This window comes from Ornithodoros turicata, chromosome 8 (assembly GCF_037126465.1).
Source record: "Ornithodoros turicata isolate Travis chromosome 8, ASM3712646v1, whole genome shotgun sequence".
Taxonomy (NCBI): domain Eukaryota; kingdom Metazoa; phylum Arthropoda; class Arachnida; order Ixodida; family Argasidae; genus Ornithodoros; species Ornithodoros turicata.
In genome coordinates, this window is record NC_088208.1 from 15,233,307 (window position 1) to 15,259,116 (window position 25,810).

The following is a 25,810-nucleotide window of genomic DNA, read 5'->3' on the forward strand; positions in this document are numbered from 1 at the left end:
CCGTAGAAGGGAGAGATTGGCATCCCATTGCTAGGCGACGGAGCGGCGCCTGATAGTAAAAAACGTGTGGCTCAGGGGCGGATCCAGACCATGGGTTTGGGGGGTGGGCGTTTTTTTTTGTTGACGCGCGTAGTAGGGGAGAGGAGAGAGGGAAATCCTATGGATAAACTGACGTTTTTTGGGGGGCAATCCTCCCTCTCTGTGCATCATACCCTGAGGGTATCAAAATAAATAAATTAATAAAATAAATAATGATTCGTGTGTCACCTTCCCTTTCCTGTGCGCAATTAAATAATGCTTCTAGGATTAAGGCTCGGTTTCACCAACGCTGGTTAAATTTGAACCGATATCAAGCGTTGTTAAAACTTGCAGTAAACGCTCAGTTCTTCTTATAAACATTAGTTGGTGAAGTGATGAATGTTTCAGTAACAATAACTCCCTTTTGTGAAGCATAGTTAAGTGATCGGCTCGGTTCAAGTGTTAATCGGCGTTGGTGAAACCGAGCCCTAGTGACTCTAACCTCGCTCTCTCCCCCGCTGCTTGACAGAGTTGTTCTCCTGCCTTGCCTCGCGTACGGACGCACGCTCTCGTTCGCCAATAAATCAGTTACCATTATGTAACCAGTGACTCCAGCCATATTAACATTCATTTCTTCATCATTCTCATCATCACTCCATTTCCCATCATCACCCCACCCTCCAAAGCTCCTTGAAACGTCTTGTCTCTTCCGTCTTGCTCCACCGAAGGGTTCATCAAAAGAAAATTACGTATCCTGAAAGCGAAACTAGACTCGTTGGGCTAACGTATACAAAGCCAATGTCCAATGCTAGTCAAGACAAAATGTAGACTATACAAGACAAGCCGATAAGCCAAAACGCACCAGAAAATATGGCGACGCAGCCGCCTGCATCAGAGGAAGGTAAATTAGAGAAATCTCTTATTTTAACCGCTTCGTTTCACGCAAAACGAGCATGGGTTGACGTGGTGTTATGTGGAGGCAGCATAAGGTCAAACTTTTCGTGGAACGGAGAAAGTTGTTTCGCGTGGCGTTAGACATCGTACTATTGATGTCGTCTAAGCCTATCAACGCAGCTTTCACGACCACACTGTATTTACGTTTTCGTGTTCAGATGTTCCGTTAATGGGTGTGCAGCTGTTATTTACACGGTTTTGTGTAATTCTCGATATCCAACACCTAGTTTTGAGCGTCTGACCGCATAAAAGACGGCATGTCACGTTCGCGCATGAGTGCCGTCAGACATTTTTTTGTTCCTTTCTTTCACATGCAAAATTGATACACCCGCTTCCTGGATATTTCAACTTTTACTCCTTGCTATTGGTGTGCAGAATGGGCGATATCAAGTGAGCAGAGACAAACCGAGTAAACTTTCGTTCCTGTTGTTTGCGTACAGGCCGACGAAGCTAAATGCGCATTGGGTGTTCGAATTGCAATGTATCCCACACCTTCGACAAAAGCGAAATGGTGCTGACAAGCAGGTGCTCGTGCTGGTGCATGACTTGCTGGTTTAGTTTGGTTTGGTTTGGTATATGCTGGTTTAGTTCGCAGCTATCCCATACCTTGTCGCTTCCTCACCATTTTCAAATTCTACATTATTTCCATGGGCTCCATGTTTCTTTCACTTGTAGTCAGGAATTTGGACGTCATTTGTAGACATATGAAACAGGGATTTTCCCAGGTGCCCCCAAACCTTCACCTGCCCTTCCAAAGGTATGACAACATCCTCCAGAATACCTGCCAAATAGGAAAAGGGAAAAAAGCAAAACAAAACATCCAGACGATACTGGAGATGCACACCCAACCACAATTCCCTACCTATCGTAAGATTCAATCCCACCGAGTTGAAAATATGCACATTTGCTGGTTTCTTTCGCTTACTCTGAAACTGGGTACAAACCAGTTGTCGCCCCAACATACAAACCCAGCTGTCAAGTTTATAGAACTCATCCATATGTCCGCATGTTAATATCCATACCTGAACAATCAGTTTTTGCTCGCTCCAATTTTTCTGAGGAGGAGTTATACCGGGTGTTTCAGTTACATCCCCGGGCTAAATAATTCTGGAACGGGTGCACCAATCGCCGAACTTTCTTTTTTACAAGTATCTGTGCGATACCACCTACAAGCTGCGCATCGTGTAAATTAGTGGCAGGCGCTCATTATTTAAATAAAAATTCGAGTGGGTTTCGTTAAAAACATAACTTCTAAAGCAGGCGCTGTCGACATTAAAATGGGTACTACCCCTTTTGGGACCTCCAGTGGACACCTTTTAGAGAAAAATCTGCCATCGAAGCGGGTCATTTGTTGCTGTAATTCATTGGTTTCGGTTTACATATTTTGTCGGGGCTGGTCGCGGTGAAGCGCAAAAGGACGCAATTCATTGGTGTAATTCATTGGTGTAATTCATTGGTGTAAGGACATAATTCATTGGTGGATAAGGGAATGGAAGAGCTTCCTTTTGCGCTTCACTGCGACCAGCCGCGACAAAAATATGTAAACCGAAACCAATTAATTAAAGCAACAAATGACCCGGTTCGGTGGCAGATTTTTCTCTAAAAGGTGTCCATTGAAGGTCTCAAAAGGGGTAGTACCCATTTTAATGCCGATAGCGCCCTGCTTTAGAAGTTATGTTTTTTTACGTTACTCATTTGAATTTTTATTTAAATAATGAGCGCCTCCCACTCATTCACACGGTGCGCAGCTTGTACGTGGTATCGGACAGATACTTCTAAAAAAGAAAGTTCGTGGATTGGTGCACCTGTTCGCGAATTATTGAGCCCGGGGATTTAACTGAAACACCCGGTATAGTGCTGTAAAGGTAACGTTAGTTGTGGCTGAGGCAACTCATCCGTGATTCATTCTTCAAACAAGCATGGGCTTTTCTTTTTTTGATAATTCTGCGTGATATGAACGTACTACCTTCTGGAACTGCCACACAAAATATTTCCTTTAGGACACACAAATTTCGTGACTAAATTAGTAGACTGGAACGCGTGCAGCAGCAATCTTGCCCAGATTACCTTCGCGTGTGAGGACCTCAGGCTAGCGGAGCACTCCTATTGGCTGCCGAGAATTGTCTGCCAACAAGAGTGACCAGCTGAGACACTAGTAGTGCACGGTAAAACTGCAAAAAATATAGAATGGAAAAATTCGCAGGTAGAGACGCGAAATGTTCACCTCAAATGTCTGCATTCCGATTGCAGAGTTTGATGTTTATAACTAGAGGTCTGCACGGGTATGTAGTTCTCGACCCGTACGGGTCTTCGCGAGGCTACCCAAGCCCGCTGGTTGTGCGGGTATGTCTGCAGACCCACACTACTGGGGTGTGCAGCAGAGTTGCACGAGTTAGAGTACTGCAGCGCAAAGAAAAATTATATTGACGCAGCGCGCACGGGAACGAGGAATGAAAACTAGACGGGACGAAGCGCTCCTAGCAGGTGAAGATATTTTAATGATGAATGAATGATTTTAACGATTTCATTAAAACTTCTTCACTTGCGAGTAGCACTTTGTCCTCTCTAGTTCTTCAGTCCTCGTTCCTGTGTGCTTGGCGTCAATATATTTCTTCAATATGAATCAAGTATCAAAATCAAATCTAATATAAAAAATCAGTATGAATGAAAAATACATATGAATCAATACCAACTAGCCCAGTTCCTTGTTCTCATGCGAAGAAGAGAAACAAAAGTGTTTGGGAACATTTAATTGCACTTCACGTTTGTTGCATCAAATGCATGATGCATAATCGTTGAAAGAATGTCCATCAATTTATCATGAAATGCACTGGAAGTCCGGTCTTTTGCGCGTGTATTTCACAAAAAAGCATGACCGTGGGTATAGCACGGGTACCCGCACTTTACCCGTGACGGGTATCGTCACATTTTCTACCCGCAAATCCGAGATTAGTGGGGGTACACATGGAACCGTGCGGACCTCTGTCTATGTTGATTGAATGTTAATTGAATGTCGAACAGCGGAGCAGAAGGCAAGCGAGCTGGAGTAGATTGAGGTAGATTTTGTGGTGTAGGTTGACGTAGATGTGTAGATTTGGGTTCGTTTGTGTCTCTTCCTGTGCTTCTTCATCCTCAACAAAATGTTATTGCCAACTTCAAGTTAATTGAATGTTGAATCTGCAGGCCATTTTGATTAAAATTTTTAGTTATAAATTATAAAGTTGCAGTCATGAATACAGAAAGTTGGTTATTACAGTTATGACCAGCCCGCGTGGTATCGGCGTTAGAATGATCACCTTCCATGCTGAGTCTGCGAGGTGACATGTTTTCGAAACCTGGCACCAGTTGCGCTTTCTGAGGTTCTCCCTGAAGTCGGCCCAGGACGCTTACTATATTCCCTGCCGCATTTGTACGGCGCTCATAGCCACAGTTCCTACACGACGCTAACACGAAACTTTAAAAAAAAAAAGGTTATGATTGACAGATTAAAATTAGGACAGTGATAAATTTGAAAAGGATTTGAGCTAGAGGAATTCAGTTGCTGCCAACCCTGTTTGGGAATATACATTATGCATAACGGCATGCAAAAGTTCAAAGAAACTTTTGGGCATTTGGTTGTTCTACTCGGTAGCACATTGTTTATGGTACAAGCAGGAGCATTGAACTAAAACGTTTGTTTCGGGTTTGGCCATAAAGGTTCGGTACCGGTTCAGCTCTGGAGTTTACATATATCGGTTCGATTAACAGGTACAGAGGCCGTAAACCAGTTCAGAACCGGTTTCGAGTTTCAGATATGCTGCAAAGTTATTGGTAGCCACTTAAAATGATACAAGATCTCTTAGTTACGTTTTTTTTTTTTTTTTGCATGTACAGTTAAACTCCTTTATAGCGAACACCTTTTTAACGAAAATACCACTACAGCAAATTTTTTTGTGGTCCCGCTGGAGCCCTATAGGTCCAATAATGGGCATCCTTTTTAACGAAAATACCTTTACTGCAAATTTTTTTTGCTGTCCCCTGAGTTTCGTTGTAAAGGAGTTTGACTCCCAAGTTACTCCTTGGGAGGAGTAACTCCCAAGGAGTTACAGAAATACTGTAAAGGAGTATTTCTGTTTTTTGACCAACAGGACAACGTTTCATCCCTTCCCCGAGCAACGATGGCACTAGTAATTACGGTTCAGTCCCAGCTAAAAATATGTTAATTCCGGTTTTCGGTTCCGGTTCGATTTGATGCTCTGGTACAAGCACACTTTTGTTGCGTGTTTCTTGTGGGTTAGGTTATTTTCTCCGGCCCTTTCCTGTATACTGCTGTTCTGATGTCTACTAACAAACCGTTAAGTGTCTCAAGTGTCTCATGCTTGTCGCATTGATCATGCAGAGATAGAGGCCCAGATCCGAGAGATCCAGGCTCGTAAAGCTGGCTTGGGTCAGCAGAAGTTTGACAATGGAGAGGGAGGCGGTGTCCCTCTCACAGCTGCTGCAAATGGCGCTTACATGGATGAAGACATCTATGGCACTACACAGAACAAGTACGAGGGATACGTCACATCTATCGCAGCAAATGACGACGCAGATGCCGACGTAAGTTGATTTTGGATGTTGTATGTGTCGGAGGTCAGCATCATAAGTGCAGGCTTGGAAGCTACGCGGTTGTTGGTGATACGTACCTGCCTTTAATGTTGAATTCCATAAGAAAGTCGCTGCTCTTATTCTCAAACGTACATGATAATCTCTCCACGTGTTCCTTGTACAAAACAAAAAAATGGAACACCTGGAACACACAAAGGAACAAAAACGAAGGAGGATTTCCAGCTTGTAAATCTTGTTCAGCTTGTTGCTGCAACGTTAACTTAAAGGGACCGTGAAAAGATATTTGACAAGCCTACGATCATTTTCAATTTGTTCCTCTGTGCAAAAGCATTCACCCTGCAAAATATGAAGTTGAAAATTGTTCAAGTAGCAAATACATTGTGCTATTAACCATAGCGGAGAATGGCGACTTCTACAAACTGGCGGCAAGGCAAACGTGACATCAAACACAGGTGATGCTACCGATTGGCGGACTGTCTTTTGCGAGCAAATTGCAAAAATTGCAAGCAAGCTTCATTATCTGATAATTTGATCTGGAACATAGGTGGGGAGTAACGCGTTACAAAGTAGTGCGTTACCGGTAACGCATTACATTCGAGTAGTGAAATATGGTAACGCATTACATTTGGGAGAAAAGTAATGAGTAACGTAACGTCATTACATTTTTACTAACTAACGCGTAACGGCGTTATGAATTACTGCGTGTTCAGGAACATTGCTTGATCGTCTAAACTTGAAAGCTTGAGCGAGGACCGTGCCTGTAGAATCCGGGAAAATCCTCAATTTTTTTCTATTTATCTTCAACAATAACAAGAAGGTCACATCGGCACCTGCGAAGAACGCAAAAGGACTATTGACCTACCCCGATTGAGATGTCACCTTTGTTTACCACCTCTATTTTTCACTCCATGTGGTATTTTTCGGGCGAATGGGGTAAAAGCAATAGAAAAATATCCTCTACCGTCTGAACAAGTAACAAAGTACCAAGGGATTTGCTGTTTAGATTTGTACTATGTGAGATAAAAGGTCACAGTCTCTATCAACCTTGACAAACAGCACGCACTTGTCATTAGGAGTCCGCTCAGCCACACAGATGAAAATTTTGAGCGTCTACTACTTCTGCGTTGCAATAAATCGTACATGTAAGTTTTGTTCATGCGTGGCCCTTGTTTGTGCACAACATTGCGTGTATTGATCTGCGGAATGCACTTGTGTGACTCAACCAAAAATGGTACATATTATAAGGACAACTGGCGAAGTAATGCAAAAGTATCGGCATCACTTATCACAAGTAACGGCGTTAGTAACGCGTTACCTACTATCGCAACAGTAACGAATAATGTAACACGTTACTTTTTGAAAAAGTAGTGAGTAACGGTAGTGCACTGCAAAATAAAAGTAACTTCCCCACCTATGATCTGGAACTAAGATCGTATTTCATCGTTGATACTGAAGCCCACCGGAAATGTAATGCAGCCGTTGATTGTCAGCATGCTGTAAGAGGAACCTGAGATTCCGGATGTGGTGGCAATGCAATGAACTCGTGATTCTCCTTCAGAAAGTGTCTCTGTTGGTGGCCTGCCTTTTGGGAGCAGATGCGTACGGAACGATCCCCCGATGCTTTTTGCGTGACATAATGTATTCCTCCGTCGCAGGCAATTTGTGTTTCGCCATGTTTCCACTGATTTCGACAACAAATACACGACCGTGTGGTTTGTTGTCCAAATCTACACCATGCACCACGTTGCCTTGCAGGTGGTGTGCGCTCACGATCGTCCACAATTAGCTGAGGCGACGATGTAGATTACGTAAGAAGGGGTGTATCCAGAAGGGGTGTACGCGCAGAAGGGGTGTATCCAGTGGTCGCACCCGGCTATTTTTGTGTGGTAGCGGCCCCCGCAGGACACCCCTCGACGCCCTAGAATTTTGTCTTACGAAGGCAGCATAGAAACGGCGTTCCATCACCTCAATGCTGTACGTGGCATGCTTTCAGATGAGAGTCCCAAGCGCGACCGACAGCAGATGGTCACACAAAAGTGACATTGACCTAGTTAGTTTTTCCGCCTATTCTTTAATTCGACCTTCGGATAATTCGATCAAATGTCTCGTTACCGTCAGGGTCGAATTAACGGAAGTTTACTGTACGGTCAGACCTTGTAACAGTTAAATACGATGCATGGAAATTTGCAGCATAACAAAATTGACATTCCTCATCCTGTTGCCGCGGGGAACAGTTCGTTTTAACTTCTCCCGAGCAGCACAACACCTTGGCCCGATATTGCACCAATATTGGCAATACCGGCTCAATATTGGGCTATGATTGGGCCAAGTAGTTGTGCTGCTTGGGTAGTGAGTAGTCTGCATATCCTTTGAACTGAATGACAGTTCTAAAAAGTGTTCTTCGAGGTTCAGTGTGAACGCCAAGGCTTGAATTGGTAGAACAAAAAAGTTTTAGGCTGGCATGTTGATGCGACGAAAGAAAATTTCATTAATTTGGGTGCAGGGAAATGATTGGATATGACGAGAGAAATCACAGTCCCCGTGAGTTCCGTTAGACTATTCGTTATCTGGCTTCCTTTTCGGTGGTCCCCATTCACCAGCAAGATATTGCGATACTGATACTTAGACACTCCTTTTTATTATCCAGCCTTATCTGTTTAATAATTAAACATTTATCTGTACCACCCATGGGATTTTTTCCAAGGGAGGGGGGCATAGCGTGCAACCCCCAATCCGTCTTCCTGGATATGGAAGCTGCGGACTGTACAGGTGTTCAGAGGGTGACCTGACGGCTGAGAAAAATCGTGACGACCTCTGAATAAAAAAGTGCACGATTGTTATGAGTGACCTTGAAGCTCCAGGGAGGGGGGGTACGCCCTTCCCCCCCTTTGCCCCCCTCTCATTACGTCCAGTGGTAGTACAACTAGAGGAGTATTGTTGCAAAGTAACGTTAGCTTGCCGTGATTCCCACAGTTTTCTCGCTGCTATTGGTTGTTTAGCAATACATGTTGCTAACTTTCTTTGCCTGACACTTCTTGCAGGATGACGATTATGAAAGCACAAGCCTCATGCAGACAAAGAAGGCCCCACTACCTTCGGCCTTCTTGGCAGAGCTTACGGACAAAGTGAGTAGTCTGCATATCCTTTGAACTGAATGACAGTTCTAGAAAGTGTTCTTCGAGGTTCAATGTGAACGCCGAGGCTTCAATGTAATGTAGATAGTATCTAATTGTTTTCTTCAGTGGTACGTAGCATAAAGTTACCCGCATTGTGAATGAACGTAAATTGTAATTCTGGAAGTTGTAGCGGGATTGGGAAAATGTTGAATAAAAGCAGGAGCGCCATAATGCTACCTCCGTTCTCAACACCTGCTGGCGTTGGCATCGTCCCCCGTGGGTACGTTGCACGTGTGTGATAAATAGAGCCTGAAGTTTTGGGGTTTAACCCGATTCTTCCCCGAATTTGTGCCCCGAATTGAAGGTTGCCTCTTTAGGGTGAAACCCTCCCTCGCCAAGACGTGTGTAGGAATGCAAACTAACTTGTTTGGCAGCAAGTGCAGTAACAACATCACCATTTGTACCGAACCAGTTCAGTTAGTTTGAGTAACTGAGCCCGATTCATCCCCGAATTTAGCGTACTGGAAGTTTTTCCACCCGAAATTTGCATTAATTTAGAACACACGTTTATTTACCCGATTTTTTACTCCCCGAATTTAGAGAAAAAAAATATTCCCCGAAAACTTCAGGCTCTAGTGATAAATGGCTATCATCATATCGCCCTGGAATTTAAAAATGCCATTTTCATGTTATTCATATTCGTATTATATTCATAATTCATATTCATATTATTACTATTATTGTGTCTCGCTCAAGTTTGCATTGTTACTTGTTCAACGCAGGACTACGACCCGTTTGCGGATCGCAGGGTTCCGCGCATCGCCGATCGGGAGGACCAGTATCGGGCCCAGCGGCGCAAGCTCATGATTTCACCGGAACGTGTCGACCCTTTCGCAGATGGTGTGTTGCATCTTTCCTGCACATTTTCTCTCTCCTGTTTCTTGCATCTCTACTGCACAATTTGTGTAGTTTGTTGCTGGTGTTTTCTCGTAATGATTGTGCCAAGACAGTGGTGCCGCTAGAGAAAAGGGTTGTGAATGTGTAACCATGTCGAGAGTGTGTCTGCTTACTTCCTGGGATGGTTGTTACGAGTCTGGTTTCAATTGGCACAAGTGGCCTCTTGGCTGTTGTAGCAGAACATCTCTCAGGAAAAGGACGTGTTTGAAGTTGAGAAATTTCTTTGCGACAGTTGTGATGTCAACATATTGTAAAAAACACCAAAGCGAAGGCAGCGTTAAGCCTCCCCTGCCTGTGGGGATGGGGACTTTGCCGTCATCCTACTCCAGGTTAAGTTTGGCCTCGGGGCAGATCTGCGGAAGAGGTGCACGGTTGAATGTGCACCTTATCTGTGCGGATTTCAAAGCGTTGTTTCCGTTGGTGAACCAGGATGTTGCGTGGATCTGCGAGCATAAACACACCTACGGACACCTGTAATCTGTATGGTTCAAGCGTGTGCCGAGGGCTGTTGATAGTCAACGTGAACATTCGTAGAGGGCTGTAAGTACTGTAGGCGAGTGTTAGGACAGGTCTGTGTGTAACTGAACCTGACCCTTAATACAGGGCAGTAGTTATTGAAGGCGGATGGTAGTACAGTAGACTTCCGTTAATACGACTTCCGATAATTCGATTTTCCGCTTAATTCGATCGAATTCGAAGGTCCCGTCAAATGCCCGTATGCCTCTATTGATAAAAAAGTTCGTTATTTCGAACGTGAAATCAGTGCACATCGTGATTCGATCGATGCGTCCGCGAACCAGGCATCCGCGTCGCCCGCACCGCACATACAAGATAAAGTTCGCCCTAAAGTTCAGGTGGCAGATCGGCAGACGACGATTGAACAGTACCGATCCGTTCCGATAACCGCGAGTTTTTGTGCACCGAACGCTATCGTATTTGCGTACGTAAGCGATAGCGTTTGTGGTTCTGCTCACGCGCAAAGCATAGAGCTTCGCGCATTGTGCAGAACCACCACGCATCTCTTGCGTACGCAAAGCCAATGGCGTACGATGCACTAAAACTCAATTCATTTGGTGGTGGTGGGTGGTGGTTCGTGCCGGGCGAGGAGGAAACGTCTCTTTCTCGTTTTTGCTTTCCGTTTATTGTTCTACGTTTCACCGGGCTTTCGTTCGGAAACTGTTCGTGCAACAAGAGTCCGATACACAACGTGCGCTCGACGAGTTTCGAATTTCGATGACTTCGTGGAAGTGGACATCGTCGTCGTCAGACGTGTCCTGCGCGGGCAAGATGGCGGAAGCGAAACTGAAGACGATATCGCCGAGCGCATTCAGTGGGTGGGTGGGTGCGTGCACGCACGCACACTGCGAGCTTTCCGCAAAATCGTCTACAGTTTCGCTTCTGCCATCTTGCGCGGGCAGGACACGCCTGGCACCGATGTTGTAGCGCGCGAGAGAGCGCTCTATGTGCAATGTGTCGAGATGCGCGTTTCAAGCGTGAGCGACAGCAGAGGAATGCACAAAGGTGACATTGACCTCTACAATTTTTCTGCCTATTGTTTAATTCGACCTTCGGATAATTCGATCAAATTTCGCGTTCCCGTCAGGGTCGAATTAACGGAAGTTTACTGTACATCCTAAATTCAGCAGCAGAGAGAATGTTGTAGATATCACTGAAAGCAAAGTGTAGCATTGCGGAAATTCCTGGAGAGATGTGCTTTGCTCTTTCTAGTCAGCTTGCAGGACTTCTCAGCGCCCTTGTACGTAATTTCTCCAATCCTTCCAAAAGAGGTAATGCACTCATCCTTGACATAAGCAGACACCTCTCGTTCGTTTCAGCGTGGTACAGGCTTCTGCCAACCCTGGACAAACTATGCAAGATCCTTGAGCGCAAAACTTGAGCTTTCAACCGAGTCGCTTTTGTCGAGTGCTTGGGCAGGCACTACATTCGTTGAAGCGAGATGGGTAACGAGGATACATTTTTCAACCTCTATACAGTGGACTCCTCTTAAATAGAACTCCAAGGGAATGGAAATACGTATTGTTCCATTTATCGGAAGTTTCATTTAAGCACAGTGCATAGATTTCATGAAATGCAACTTTATTTCAAGATAATCAACTTCGACTACTGATGGCAGCAAGGAAAAAAAAGTAATTAATGGCTGTTCTTTTCACATTTTTCGATTTTCTTACGAAATATGCGTGCATGCCTGAGGCTTGGAAAAAATTTCGTGCGCACCTCAATCGTCTACAATGAGGTTTACCTTTCCGTTCTGCCGAGCAAACTGCGCATCCTCTTCCCACGTCCAGGTTTCCGATATTAACTCAGTATCATGTGGCATCATCCGCATCACCATTCAATCTGCGGCCTTCTATGACGACAGCGTTGACTTTGGAAAATTAAATTTCATGTTTCTGTTTTTGATTTGCACTCTCGATCATGTTCCTGAATTATCTGCAACATTGACGCGAGCGAAAACGCTTCATGTGGCTGTTTCTTGACAGACTTCATGAAGACGCATGCAGATGCGAGCTAAGCCTAACATTGTACGAGTGACTGATGGATTGGATTTCACTGGCTATGACTAGACCCTGAAGTTTTCGGGTTTTATTTTTTTCCAAATTCGGGGGGTAAAATTCGGGTCAATCACTTGATGTCGAAAATTCGTGCAAATTCGGGCGGAAAAATTACCATCAGACTGAATTTGGGGATAAATCGGGTTCTATTGTCGAACAAACGTTCGTTGTACAGCCTATCCAGAGTATCAGACGTTGAGATCAACCGTGTATTTTGTGAAAAATTAGTATGTCATTGCCGTGAGGTGCCCAGCCTGGGTGCAGTTTTGCGGGTAGAAATCGGGTTTAACCCTAAACCGGTGAACCTCGATTCGGGGTGCAAATTCGGGGAAAAATCGGGTTTAACCCTAAAACTTCAGTTTTACGGTTTTACCCGATTCTTCCCCGAATTTGCACCCCGAATTGAGGTTGCCTCTTTAGGGTGAAACCCGATTTTTACCTGGCAAATTAACCTCACTTAGATGTCTGCAGGAACATACTGATTTACTTGTTTGGCAGAAAAATTCAGTTACATCACCGTTTGTACCAAACCACTGCAGTTAGTGTGAGCAACTGAGCCCGATTTCACCCCGAATTTAGCATACTGGAAGTCTTTTCACTCGAATTCATATGAATTTAGTGCACATGATTATTTACCCGATTTTTACCCCCTGAATTTAGAAAAAATATTTCCCGAAATCTTCTGGCTCTATGACTTGTGCCAGGCTTGTCAGACGTGTATGGTAGTCTTCCAGGCTCGGCGGCATCTTGGTACCTCCACTTTGTTTTTTCGCTTCCCCGAAGTACATAAAACGGGTTGTTTCAATTATCCGAAGATTTTTATCATTGCATATACAGTAGGATCTCGTTAATTCGAAATCGCTTAATTCGAACCTCCGGATAATTCGAACTCTCGTCCGAGTCCCGGCCAAACCACACGTATTTCAGTGGGGGAGACACTCCCGGTAATTCAAACAGACGAGCGTATACACCGCATAATTCGAACCAGCAGCGCTCGCGCGTCAGACAGGAACGGGTCACAGCGCCCCATATCTCCCTGATTATTGACCTTCCGTACGCTTCCCGTCCTCTTTCCGCATTTTGCGCTGTTCAAGGACGCTCTCTCCTCTTCACGACAGCAAGGAGCTTACGCCAACAGTATTTCACCGCATTCTACAGATACCATGTCCCACTCCACCCAGCCCTTCTACTGGGTGACACCCCTCTTGTGCCGTTTGATAACGTAATCAAATTTTTGACCACGTGTGGGTTTCTTAGTCAGATGTAGATGATAAGCATTGCTCCACTTTTATCCATTATCACTGAACTCCTCACGTAAATATCTCATTGTCACACTTGTAGATAGCTTTTAACTGCCACGCTCGCTTGCTATCGTCATCCCCCTCTCTCTTATCCTCATCATTATCGCTCATCGCTCATACCTGTAGATAGGTTTTAACTACCACACTCTCTCTCACATCATCTTTCCCATAATCGTCTCCGACACACTCAGCATAGTTTTGGCGCTCTATGGCCTTTGTTGCCTTTGTGCCATTAAACACATAATCAATCAATCAATCAATCAAGGAGCTTACGCAAACGCTTGCATTCTCCCTGTGTCCTTCTCCTCTTTCTCTCTCTTCCTGTTGAGGCCGTCAAGGGTGGAGGAAGTGTGTTTGCGTGCCGTCACTCATTTTTATGACTTCGCGACTGTCAATATCGTTCTACAACCCGTTCGCTGTCATCGTTTATTTTCCTAACTTGCACTATGTCAGAAGACGGCGTGGAGACTGGGCTCTTAACTGACGCGGACATCGTCGACGCCACGTGCGCCACCCAAACTAGACCAGAGGACCGTGGGGAGTGTAGCGACGGAGGTTCAGACGACCCAAGCCGCTAACCTGTCTCGCGAACCAGTGCCTTTACCAAGTGCATCTGATGTAGCATCGGCACTGGATATGACAGTGTGCCATTTTTCTTCCGAGAAAAATGCGGATGCCACGCTTGAACTCGCGTCCGAATCAAAAGTGATGCTAACAGTCCCGCTAAAGGAAACAGTTGCAAGAGCGAAATACTGGCTGCTTTCAACCCTAAGTTGTTTCATAATTTCTGTAAGTGAATTCTTGTGAACATATAAGTCCTGTATTTCCTTCAAAGTCGTAACGGCCGCGACGACGCTCTGGGAGTTTCCTCCGCTGTAACATCGGTTCGGCATTGGGATCGTAACGGGGACGTAACAACGGTAGCGGCGGAGTTCGGCAGCAGTAACGATTTGAATTACGCCAGTATAAATGCGTCTTGAAGTGACACCGGTACCGCAAACGTAAAACACGACTCAAAGTGCGTCGCGACACATGTGCATGCGCTCCCTGCGCCCAAGCCCCCTTCCAGGAAAGCGTCTCCCGTTAGTTCGAACTCCGGTTTATTCGAACAAATACCCCGGCCCCCTCGAATTCGAATTAACGAGAGTCCACTGTATAGGTAGGGCCTGACTTTTTAGGGTTAAACCCGTATCCGCCCGATATTTACCCCCCGAACGAAATCTGTAAAATTGGGGTTTAACCCGAATCTACCCGAAAACATCCGGGTCGCGTGGCACACTCATAAGCGTGCATTAAAATAAAGTTTGATAACATTGCTAAACATTAGTTCCACGTTAAGACAAATTTTTATTAAACAATAAAAAATCACCCGAATACACCCGAATTCCTGACGACAGAATATGCCGTAACGGGATTTAACCCGAATACACCCGAATTTTCCAATGAAAAATATCGCCCGATATTTACCCCCCGAATTTGGGCAAAAATAAAACCCAAAAAAGTCAGGCCCTATGTATAGGAAACCAACCAAAGGTGACCCTATTGTTCCGTTTATCCGTAATTTCCGTATGACCGAGTTCCGTTTAGCGGGAGTCCACTGTATTCACGTTGCGCGGATTTAATCGTCATCACAGGGGGGGAAACAAATGGCAGAAACCTGTACCACGTCCTGTGTGCGTGCGCCGTGTGAATGGTTGTGTGGCTGGTACGTGCTGAGTAATGCTCCTCCTTCAGACTTCATAGTAAAGGCAATGGTATATCAGCTTAAGCAGAGCAATGAAAGTAAGTAATGAAAGAATAGAGCGCTAAACTCAGCTGGTTACGAGATATTTCAAAGTGGGCGGGCACTTTCATTCACTTGTCGAGCCACAGGGAGGCGGGACCACTCTGCGTCACGAGAAGTGTGCGTCGCCAGAGCGCGGATAAACGTGTTTACTAAAAATTCCCAAAATATGCGTGCAACGATATGCACCGAAAATCCTCAATGGTACAGTAAAAATCTTCAACATATGCGATGTTTTTCATTGTTCCTGGTACAAAAGCAATGCACCGAATGCGAATTTGGAAGAAAAAAAAGTATTTTATTAGGTATCACACAGTTAAATAAAGCCGCTTTCATTTTGCAGCATAAAACAAGGAATACTTGTGCCCCACATATAAATAATGGAGCTAGAGGCGTTGCGTTTATGATTGATAAAATGGAGTAAACGCGGGCTAGCTGGAGGTTGAAACCCACGACGAAATAAGCATGGCTACAGGCAACACGAAAAACGAAAACATGCACAACGAAGTTCAACTTTGAGCTTTGTTGCGTATGTTGATGTTTTTCGTGTTGCCCTTGCTCAGGTCTGTTTCGTCACGGCTTTGCGTTTGGCACTGCATTATGCTGGTTAAAAGTTGAACTCCACCTGTCTTGGTAACTGTAATGTGGCAAAGGTGAAGTAGGGCCCATTGACCATGCATGCAGTGGAGGATGGGAGTAGCCAGGACTGGGGCTCCTCTCCCCGCAGAAACATTCTGACTACAATTTTTGCGAAAGACATCCCAGTGTCGTCCCGAAACTAGCAAAACCATCCATGAGTAAGCTCTCGCACCTGAAAATATGGCAGAATATGCACCATAGAACCCTTCTGATCGGCCTGAAACCAAGACTAAAAGTGTTTTTTCATTGTCTCTATACGCAGCCCCATCGACAATAAAAACATGCATCCGCATGAAAATCCGTGTTCGAATAACCACGAGCCCCGTAATGAAATAATCAGTGGACTGAGAAATTCTTTCCCACATGCGCGTCTGGGGATGGCTTCGCGTAAACCCTCGTGTGCCCTCTAGTGGCAACCTCACTTAGTCACAGCATCACTTCTAGTGACAAAATATAGCTTGACGAAAGTGTCGTCATTGAGCATAGATGCCGTTTTTGCAGTTGAATTATACCGCTAGGCAGATATTCTCTCGAAGAGAGTACGTAATTAGAAGGTGACCAATTACGTAAAAGTAATTAACTCTTTAATTAAGGGATTTGGGGCAAAAGTGAGATGGCAAAATAGGAGACAATCGTCATTGAAAGTCATTCCATTTTTATGTAATCCTGATAAGCACACGTGCGTTGAAATACTGCCAAGCATCACATGATCATGGTGTATCTATCTGGACTGTTACATTCCTAAAACCCAGTTCAAAAATTGTCAAACCTGAAAAAGTTGATTTTTTTTTTTAACTGTTGCTAGCGTGGGAGGTACTGCTCAGAGAAAAGGGAAACTTGAGACGACATTTATTTTTCCCCAGAATTCTAAAAGGAAGGCGGTAAAAAATTACAGCCGCGAAAATCACATCTGTTGCACGCCGAGGTGGAGGGGGAAACCTTCCTTTGCATGAGGTGTACAGGGTAGTGTGTCTCATCTTCTGATGACATAAAAGTCACATTCAGAAGGTTACAGAACTACGCACAGACCAATTAATTGCGAAAGCGTAAGGTACACTTTTCTCACTCGGCACGTCCTTTTGAGCACTTTCAAATATTGAAGAAAATAAGTTTTCATCAGAGACCTTGGAAACTACTCTTTGATATCTTGTAAAAAAAAAAAAAAAAAAGAAGAAGAAACATTGATGATGATTGAGCCACCTGTTTGGATCATTTGGCCCACCTATGATTGGCTTATTGAGGCGCACAATGTTTCAAAGTCACAGCGTAGCGCGCTGGCATGCTTCAAACGGTGTGTGCACTACACTGTGCGCTGACAGAGGTACACCTATCTGACTGTACCTTTAAAATAGGACCGGGCAGCAAAATCACTACAAATGTTGTGGTATATCAGAAATCTTTGGGATGTCAGGAGCATGTGTGCGAAATATCTCGGTCCAAATCTGCGCAGATTTTACTCGAACGAATTATTACGAAGCGAGCGCTTCACCTCTGTGAAGCGAGAGGGTGCTGAAACCAACACCCTGCCGACATCATCCGGCAAGGGAGAAAGAACGCAGGCTCGGAAGCAGAAGACAGTGCTGGGTGACTCGCGCAAAATGAATGCGAATGTTGTATTCTGTATCGACGGGGTGGTTTGTGTTCGGTATGATGCTCACCAAATTTTTTTGGAATCCTTCCGAAATCTCCCTTTAAACGTTGTCTCGAAGTGTAGTGGCTAACAGTTCCCTCCCCAGTCAGCACAGACCAGTGGGGAGCGGTGGCATTGAACGCCTCCGCGCATTCTCGCACGCAGTGTGGTAACGCCACCTGGTGGTAGGCCGCAGACGGCCCCCAAATGCCCGCCCGCTAAGCACAAACAAAGAAGCTCCCTGACTGGTGACGTCACTAATGTTTGTCGTTCAACTTTTTTCCTCCTCCTCAAGCCATGGCTGACTACACACAGTTACCATCCATTCTGCCTCAGGGACTTCCCCCTATGTCTCTCAGAACGTATTACTCTTTTTGTCTTTGAAAAATCGGGGGTCAGGAAAGGTGAGCACAGATGAGAGAGAGCCTCTTGTAACTTTGAGGGGGGTCCACGTGGCATCGGGAGAGTCGAGCTTTCGGAGGGGGCCGCTTTTTGCAGAGACCGTACGGCGCACTCGTCCTGGAACAGCTTCTCTGCCTACTGGCTATGGTACCTGGCGGATCGGTTTTGCAGGCTTCCCATAGATAGATAGGGCCTGACTTTTTAGGGTTAAACCCGTATCCGCCCGATATTTACCCCCCGAACGAAATCTGTAAAATTTGGGTTTAACCCGAATTCACCCGAAAACATCTGGGTCGCGTGGCACACTCATAAGCGTGCATTCAAATAAAGTTTGATAACATTGCTAAACATTAGTTCCATGTTAAGACAAATTTTTATTAAACAAAAAAAATCACCCGAATACACCCGAATTCCTGACGACAGAATATGCCGTAACGGGATTTAACCCGAATACACCCGAATTTTCAAATGAAAAATATCACCCGATATTTACCCCCCGAATCTGGCCAAAAATAAAACCCGAAAAAGTCATGCCCTATAGATAGAGTGCCACGTTTTTTAAAGCACTTTTTAGAAATAAACATGCGAGGTTAACTTCAGGATAGCAAGACGGTTTTGACATTGTACAGGAGCAACAGGTTTTTAATGTTTCGCTCTCTGTAGAACAACAACATAGAAAAAGAAGGAAATCTTTGTTATGTCGATGCACTTCTGATGATGATCTCTGTGCCCTTTCTCTTTCCCATATCCCTCTCTTTCTCGGGTGCATAAAAAATATTCCACATTATCTAAGTGCAGCCCCTAGTTAGACACATTTTTGCATCAAATTCTTGCTCCGCATTTTAGAATCACTTCTCCAGTCACAAACAGTTGTGCAGCTTGGGACAAAAGTTTACGGAACACCGGGGCATCACATTTCTCCATGAGAGTGACACCGTAGCGGCAAACAGGAGCCCGCGCACATACTGAGAGGTAGAAAAAATGGTCGATCACCCGTTTCTTCTTCTGTCTCTTCCTGATAGCTAGCATGCGGCCGCTCCGAAGAAGAAATACGCCACTGCCATGTTCCGTAAACCTTTGTCCCAAGCTGTACCTGTTTCTGACAGATGTGACTAACACCAGTCTGCTCAGCGCAGTATCGATCTACTCATTTATCGCGTGTGGTGTATTTCAGTTTATCATTTCTTTATTAGCGTTATTATCGCATTTCTAGTGCCAGCGGTTGGTCAGATAAGCTGTTCCTTGCCATGCTCCGTTGTAGCCACCCCGGGAATACTAATACGGAGAGTCTTTAGCGTACGTAAATTGCGAAAAAGATAGAGGGTCTATTTAGGAACCGAGTGGGGCACACCCCCCCCAACTATGAAATATATGGACTGCACAAACTGCGGAGGCCCTTCCAGGTAAAGTATTGTGACTGCTGCGTGGCGGGTGATCCCCCCCTCATGCCCCCGTGAAAGAGGAAGGCGTGTGTGCGTGCGTGTGTGTATGGTACGAGGAACAAAGATGGCACTAATGCGGTGGAGATATTTTTAGGTGACTTCTGCCCTGTTTGAAGAAGGATGAGAGGGCGGAGGAGAGCGGCCCTGCCCGCACCCATGGCCACGTACGTATTGCCGAGCGGGCCCGACGCCCGTCTTTCTCACCAAGGAGGTTCACAGCGCTGCCGGTGGCTCTTTAACACTACTGGGTGGCTTGAAGTGCCATTGGCGAGAGAAAAGGGAAAGGGCTCCCCTTCGAAGTCAAAGCAGGTCGACACAAGCTCTTGTTTGCATTGACCGCAGAAAAATTAAATTATAAAAAAATTTTTAAAAAATTTAAAAGAAAAATTAAAAATTATAATTTTGAGTTTTTAATTTTAATTTAATTAATTTAATTTTAATTTTTAATTTTAGTTTGGTCTCGATGTTAGCTGTTCCACTTTGAAACGACAGTCTGGACTGAAGTGAAAAAAAAAAAGACGTCGTATGCTTTCTTACGATGCCAGGCGTGACTGCAGAAAAAAAAAATGCAAATTAGTTTGCAGCCAGTTTGAGATTGAATTTCATAGCCATAGTTTTCTCTGCCGCGGTGCCACTCAGCGTGTCTGCCAACCTGGAAAAGTCGGGGAATTATCGGGGAATATAGTGATGGAGACTGGAAAAGTCAGTGGATTGTCAGGGAATTTGCCAAAGAAAGCCAGGAAAATCACAGACAACAGCTGTGAGAGTGCGCAGCAAATCGTGAATGCCAATCAGTGGTTGAGTGGCCACGCCGCAGCAACGTTTCCGCGATTATAGCAATTCGCCAATACGACAAAGCTACTGGACCAGAAAAGTAGGGCAGCCTCACTAATGCTCAGTGAATGAGCTGTTTTATGAAGTATCTGTATCAAAACGTAGCAGCAGGTTCCCCAAGGTACCCCAGGTACCCCAAGTTCCCTTTGGTTTTGGTCATGGAATTCGCTTGAAATAGTCAGGGAAAACCCGGAAAACTCAGGGAATTCGAAGACTGCAATTTGGACCCTGTCGCTGGTCTGAGATGAAACTCTGCAATCAATTGAACGATGGCGGTCGAATGTTTAATTGCCTCACCCATTACAACACTATCGGCCATCACATTCTGTCGGGGGCAACGCACGTCCATTGCACCTATTAATTTATTTCGTCAAGGGCCCTTCGGGCATTACATTACAGTTCATACAACACAAGATTAAATACGACACGATAAAAAGGAAACACAAGACAATACGCATTGAACAGTACAATAAATGATGGTTCAAGATAATAGCTGTATGACAGATTTTCAAGAAGGTTATACCACTCTGATATTGTACGGGAGGAAAATGATCAAGAAAATGGGACTCATCATGACTTTCAGTAACCGTGTGCTACTCATATTTACGGTAGATAGTATCTGGGCTGCTGTACTGTTGATGTTCCAGCAAAGCATTTAGTCCTCCGACGTACTAACGATTGTAAATCCATCTGCAGCATTGTGAAGCCTTGGTCAGAAAGGGCACTTCTGTCTGGGAGCATCTGTAGGTCTTTTGTGAATGTTAGCTACTCTTTTTTGCCTTCTTTTTTTTTTTTCTTTTGGGCTTGGTGTCTTGTTCTACGTGTTCTACCTCAGGGTTATTTTAACTAAGGTGTAGTGGGTCTGCCTGACGTCACACTGCCATGCAGCTGAGCGGGAGCGTCTGCGCCCTTCTTTTCTGTGTTGCAGGTGGGAAGACGCCCGACATGAAGTCCAGGACGTACACTGTGATCATGCAGGAACTGGCTCTGAACAAGGATCAGGTGAGGATCACAGCGGCACGAGGTCGAAACAGCCATTCTTGCTCTGTCTTACAAGTCCTCGTTTTAAGAGTCCATGCGCAGTTTGTAGCTCGGAACGCAATAGCGTCTTAAAGGAGTACAGAGGGCCATCCAAAAAAATTTCCGATTAAGACATCTGATGAAAGTGTGTGTGTCATTATACCGAATAGCGCGAAAGGTTTTGATGTGTGCAATTTGTTTCCCAGAAAAAAACTCACATAAACATAGCTCCGCGCCTTCACCCTTAACTCGCCACTCCAGCTATAACGAGGATGAGGAGGTATGACGGCACAAGGAGACTCGTTCTGGTTTGCCGATCCATTGCCATTGTTCCTTTGCCGCCGTAAACCTGTTTTGCCAGTTTTCCCGGAGAATTGGGGATACAAGGAGCGCCCGAAGCATTACCGAGCAAGGAGAAAGGCTTTATCAGAACCCCGAACAGCCGAGTAGCAGACGACAGCAGAGTAGCAGGCATTTCTCTAGGCCAATCAGCGAGCGTTCTCCTTATAGCGTCAGCGCGAGGTTCCAGGCAGATCACAGGCTGGTACTGCTCTTCACCACCGTTGCGCACAGTCGCTTTTTGCGGCATATTTTAAATTCAGTTTCTGCGATAATTATGACTCTGTGGTGTAAATTACTTCGCATGGTGCATCTTACTGGCAAACTTAACAGTTTTATAAGAAGAAAACTGGGTGTTAAAGATGACTTCTGTGCTACTTTAATGGCCTAACCACTTCGGAACTCGCATCCAGCTTTACGGGAGGAAAATCGTATTTCAGGGAAGGCACTAATAATGACAAACTGGAAGGCTCTTCCTTGTAAGCTTGTGCAATGATCTAACTTGCCTGCAGGGCAAGAAGAACGATACTTTACCATTGCAACAGTAGGTTGCTTTTTTCTTTTCTTTTTTTTGGGGGGGGGAACCCGTAGATTAGCAGGCGTTCAGAGAGTAGTCAGCTGTTTCCTGCCTGCTAGTCAGTGGCGTCACAAGCGGGGTGCTGTCAGCACCAGGTGATGCTATGGAAGGGAGTGACGTACCACACCAGTTCTGCCACTTCCAATCTTTCTCTGCGGTGCAATGACGCAAAAACAACATAAGGTGCTCTCTGCAAGCACATGTATTTTTGTTTCTGCATGTGGTATGAAGGGATGTTTAAACTGTTTATCATGTGCTGCCTTGTATGGAGAGGGAACCATTATGTGTGTTGGTCTTAAGAGCTCTTCTTTAGTTTCTTATCTCCCATATTCGATCAACTTGCTTTTTTTTTTCTTTTTGTCTGGTATATTACAGCAGACATTTGTCCACTGTGTGGGATTCCATTTTGCAATATTTGCAGTGTTTCGTTGGTGATTTAATGATAATGTTGATTAATGGCATGAATGATAGGCGATGAGATGGTGCAGCACACGAAAGCAAATGCAACATTCTTACATAAACAGCGGTTATTAGCATGATACTGCTACTGTGTAGCTTTTTTCATGCTGCAAACCCACCTTGTGTAACCAGTGTTCACAATAATTCCAGGCTGAACTACGGAAAAAATTGTCGGACAAGGCCAAAACCGGGGACCTTAAGGCAGCCCCAGAAAACGGAGAGTCTGTCAAGCAAGCTCCTGGTAATACCTCCCATATCGTTGTAGTGCGCTCACGGTGTACCTTTATGGAGAACCTAACTGGTGACCCTGTTCTGAACTGTTTAGATACCTTGCAACCTTCCATTTTGTATCAGTGAGCATTACAATGCCGCCGAAAATTGTCATAGAAATATTGTCATCTGCATCTCGCAATATCGTATCATCTGCATCATCACAATATCGTATTGTTCCGCTGCTGTCTGTCCTTTTGGACATTTGCCATATTTCGACTAATCATATTGCCGCTGCCTAATTTCATGCACATTAGATGTAAGTCAGATGTAAGTCAGATGCAGATATGCGAGCATTAGCTGGATGACAGCATTTGGAACAAGGTTGCACATATGTGACAGGCGATTCTGAAGCATAGAACACTGACGGATGCATAAAGGAGACAGACACGGGCTCCACTAACAACTGAGCTACATACTTTTCACACATCTAATACCTCAATCAGACAGCACAACCTGAAAACCGTAAGAAAATTGCATAGCTAGTGAATAGCCGTAATTAGAAGGATGCTGCCACACGGCATCCACGGGTAGGTTTATTGTGCTCCTCATAAATGCATGTGCCAGACGCGTCGCCATAATGTTGTCACCAGGATTTCATGCTGGCGCAGTGCCTGCTGTCGAGAGTATCCCACTTCCTTTTGCATTCGAGAGTTATGCAGTTTGGTGACAACGGAGTTCCGCGAACTCAGTTCCTGTCCTATCTCCGTATTCTCCCGAAGGCCTTATTGCCGCCGTCTGGCATTACCTTTATCGCAGTTTTTGTTTACGGCCTTCAAGGATGAAAGCCATAAACAAAAACTGAGATAAAGGTAAGTGCGCCCTTCTGACAAGGGTGCAAAGCTCAATGGAGCTCAGTTGTTAGTGGAGCCTGTGGCTGTCTGTGCCGTTTTCACCCATGTTGTGTGCTTCGCCTGTCGTGTAGGAACTAGCCCATATTGACCTTCTCGTAGCACTCACGTGCTGTGCTGTTGCAGATGTAATTTCAATATTTTCATTGTGCAAACTTTTGTAAAGTGCTTGAGACAACCGTTTTTCAGCAAAACGGCGGCGCTGGGACCAGCCAAGCGACGACACTCCACAGGCTGCTAAGAAGAAATCCAGTTGGGATGTCGCTGAGGTAGGGCAACCGGTTCCACTCACTCTTTATTGTATCGCTAGAGAAAGGGCAAGGTTTTTTTTATAGTTGTGTGCTTGTAGTCGCAGACTCCCTCTCACACTCCATCCCAAGTTCGCTGGGACGAAACACCGGGGCGTGCAAAAGGGGCGGAAACGCCGGGAGCCACTCCGGGCTATTCGAGCACGCGGGTATGGGAAGCCACCCCGGGTCACGCTACACCCGGAGCACACACCCCGGGACACGAGACACCTGGTACAGCACAGCGTGCAGCTGGTTCGAGCACACCCAGCGCCAGGAGAAATCGCTGGGACGAGACTCCAAAGACAGAAAGAGGTGGGTGTTTTTTTTAATACGAAGCATTCTTAGGGTTCTTTGTTTTCGGGTTAAACCCGACTCTGCGACAATCGCGCAAAAGTCCGAATAATCGAGTGGTCCGAAAAAACAAATTTCGCTTCAAAATAAACATTACTAAGCCCTAGTAGGCAGGAAAAATTCGTGCTTTCCTAACGCGCTTCCAGCTCTGCCTGATAACATCAGCTTCTATTTCCCGAAGCGACACTTCGTCAATGTACACTGTCAGAGGCACCGCCATCATCAAGTCCGCAAGTCGGCTTCACCTAACGCATGCGTGCTTTAGGTGAAGCTCACTTTACAGCGCTGTCGCGCGACTCGCAGTCGGGGAGCACGTGCTGGGCCGTTGGCCAAATCGAAGACGCAAAGGTGCCACGACAGACCTCTTCTACACAGAGGAATGGAAAATGAACAATCATCACTGTCGATTATTTTGCCTCAATATTTTAGTTGGTTGATTTCTTTCGATACGAATTTCGGACGATACCAATATTTTCCGTCACCCCAAGAGAGAAATTCGCTGGTTGGGCAAACAGACTCCAAAATATCGAGCGACGGAGCTGCACGGCGTCCGAAATTTTGGACGCTCTTATACATAAACTCTATGGGACCTGCGGCCGTTCCGCGAACGAGTCTGAATAATCGAGCATGTCCGAAAAATCGGTCGGCGACTGTAGTTCCCCCCGAACAAGTTTTCAAGATTTCGGGTAAAACCCGATATCTACCCGAAATCCTTGCGGTCCTTCGACTTGTCTTTCTCAGAAAACCGTCGGAAAAGTGAATCATAATATCACCGAAGGGAGCTCTATTTGTTGCAACCTATTTGTCCACCTTTTCCGAACCCTCTCCTTCAGGAGTCGAAGACGAGATTTTGTGGAGCTCGGGCAAGTGTTTGAATACTGCAGTCATTCACTGCCCACTGCCCCAGTTCCGAGTGGAAACAAAGATTCGTGTTTCTCATCCTACTGTCACCGCAGTGGGTTGTTTCACATGCCTTTTGTTTCACCCAAAAATTCCCCAGTGACATATCAAACGGAGATCCCAGCGGCCAATTTCTCCCCGAATTCTCGTGTGTAAATAGCACCCAATTTTTCCCTTCCGAATTTCAAGAAATCATTAAACGAGAAGAATTGCATCCCATGGCGCTGCAATTCTGAAAAGCAGCTACCGTATTTACTCGTGTATTTTGCGCTATTGCATTGTGCCGCATAATTTGCGCACCCTTAGTTTAGCACTAACCAAGTCCAAATCCTTTATTTGTTAGATACAAGGTAGAGTGACCGTAAAGGGGTCCCGTAGCAGAGCTGGAGGAGGGGCCACTCAGGGTTAAATAAAATGTGTGGAACAACTGCTTGGAAAAATACACATGGAACAAAGAGAAACTAACTAACAATGACAACAAAACAAAAAAATCGTACAATTTGCGCACCTGCAA

The 25,810-nt window shown here is 45.2% G+C and overlaps 1 protein-coding gene across 2 annotated transcripts in view; it reads left to right on the plus strand.

Annotated features, from left to right (window-relative positions):
- Nucleotides 1-811: 811 nt before the first annotated feature.
- Nucleotides 812-25,810, plus strand: part of LOC135366512 (splicing factor 3B subunit 1-like) — a 43,359-nt gene continuing 18,360 nt past the window's right edge. Inside the window, exons 1-8 of one of the 2 annotated variants that reach the window (XM_064599231.1) lie at nucleotides 812-919; nucleotides 5,351-5,553; nucleotides 8,604-8,687; nucleotides 9,461-9,578; nucleotides 21,168-21,241; nucleotides 22,785-22,875; nucleotides 23,945-24,024; nucleotides 24,105-24,357. In XM_064599231.1, the coding sequence (XP_064455301.1) occupies nucleotides 889-919; nucleotides 5,351-5,553; nucleotides 8,604-8,687; nucleotides 9,461-9,578; nucleotides 21,168-21,241; nucleotides 22,785-22,875; nucleotides 23,945-24,024; nucleotides 24,105-24,357 (934 nt within the window). In that variant the 5' untranslated portion in view covers nucleotides 812-888. Of the gene's footprint in view, nucleotides 920-5,350; nucleotides 5,554-8,603; nucleotides 8,688-9,460; nucleotides 9,579-19,175; nucleotides 19,570-21,167; nucleotides 21,242-22,784; nucleotides 22,876-23,944; nucleotides 24,025-24,104; nucleotides 24,358-25,810 lie in introns of those variants that run through there. The other variant, XM_064599232.1, reaches the window with a different exon arrangement.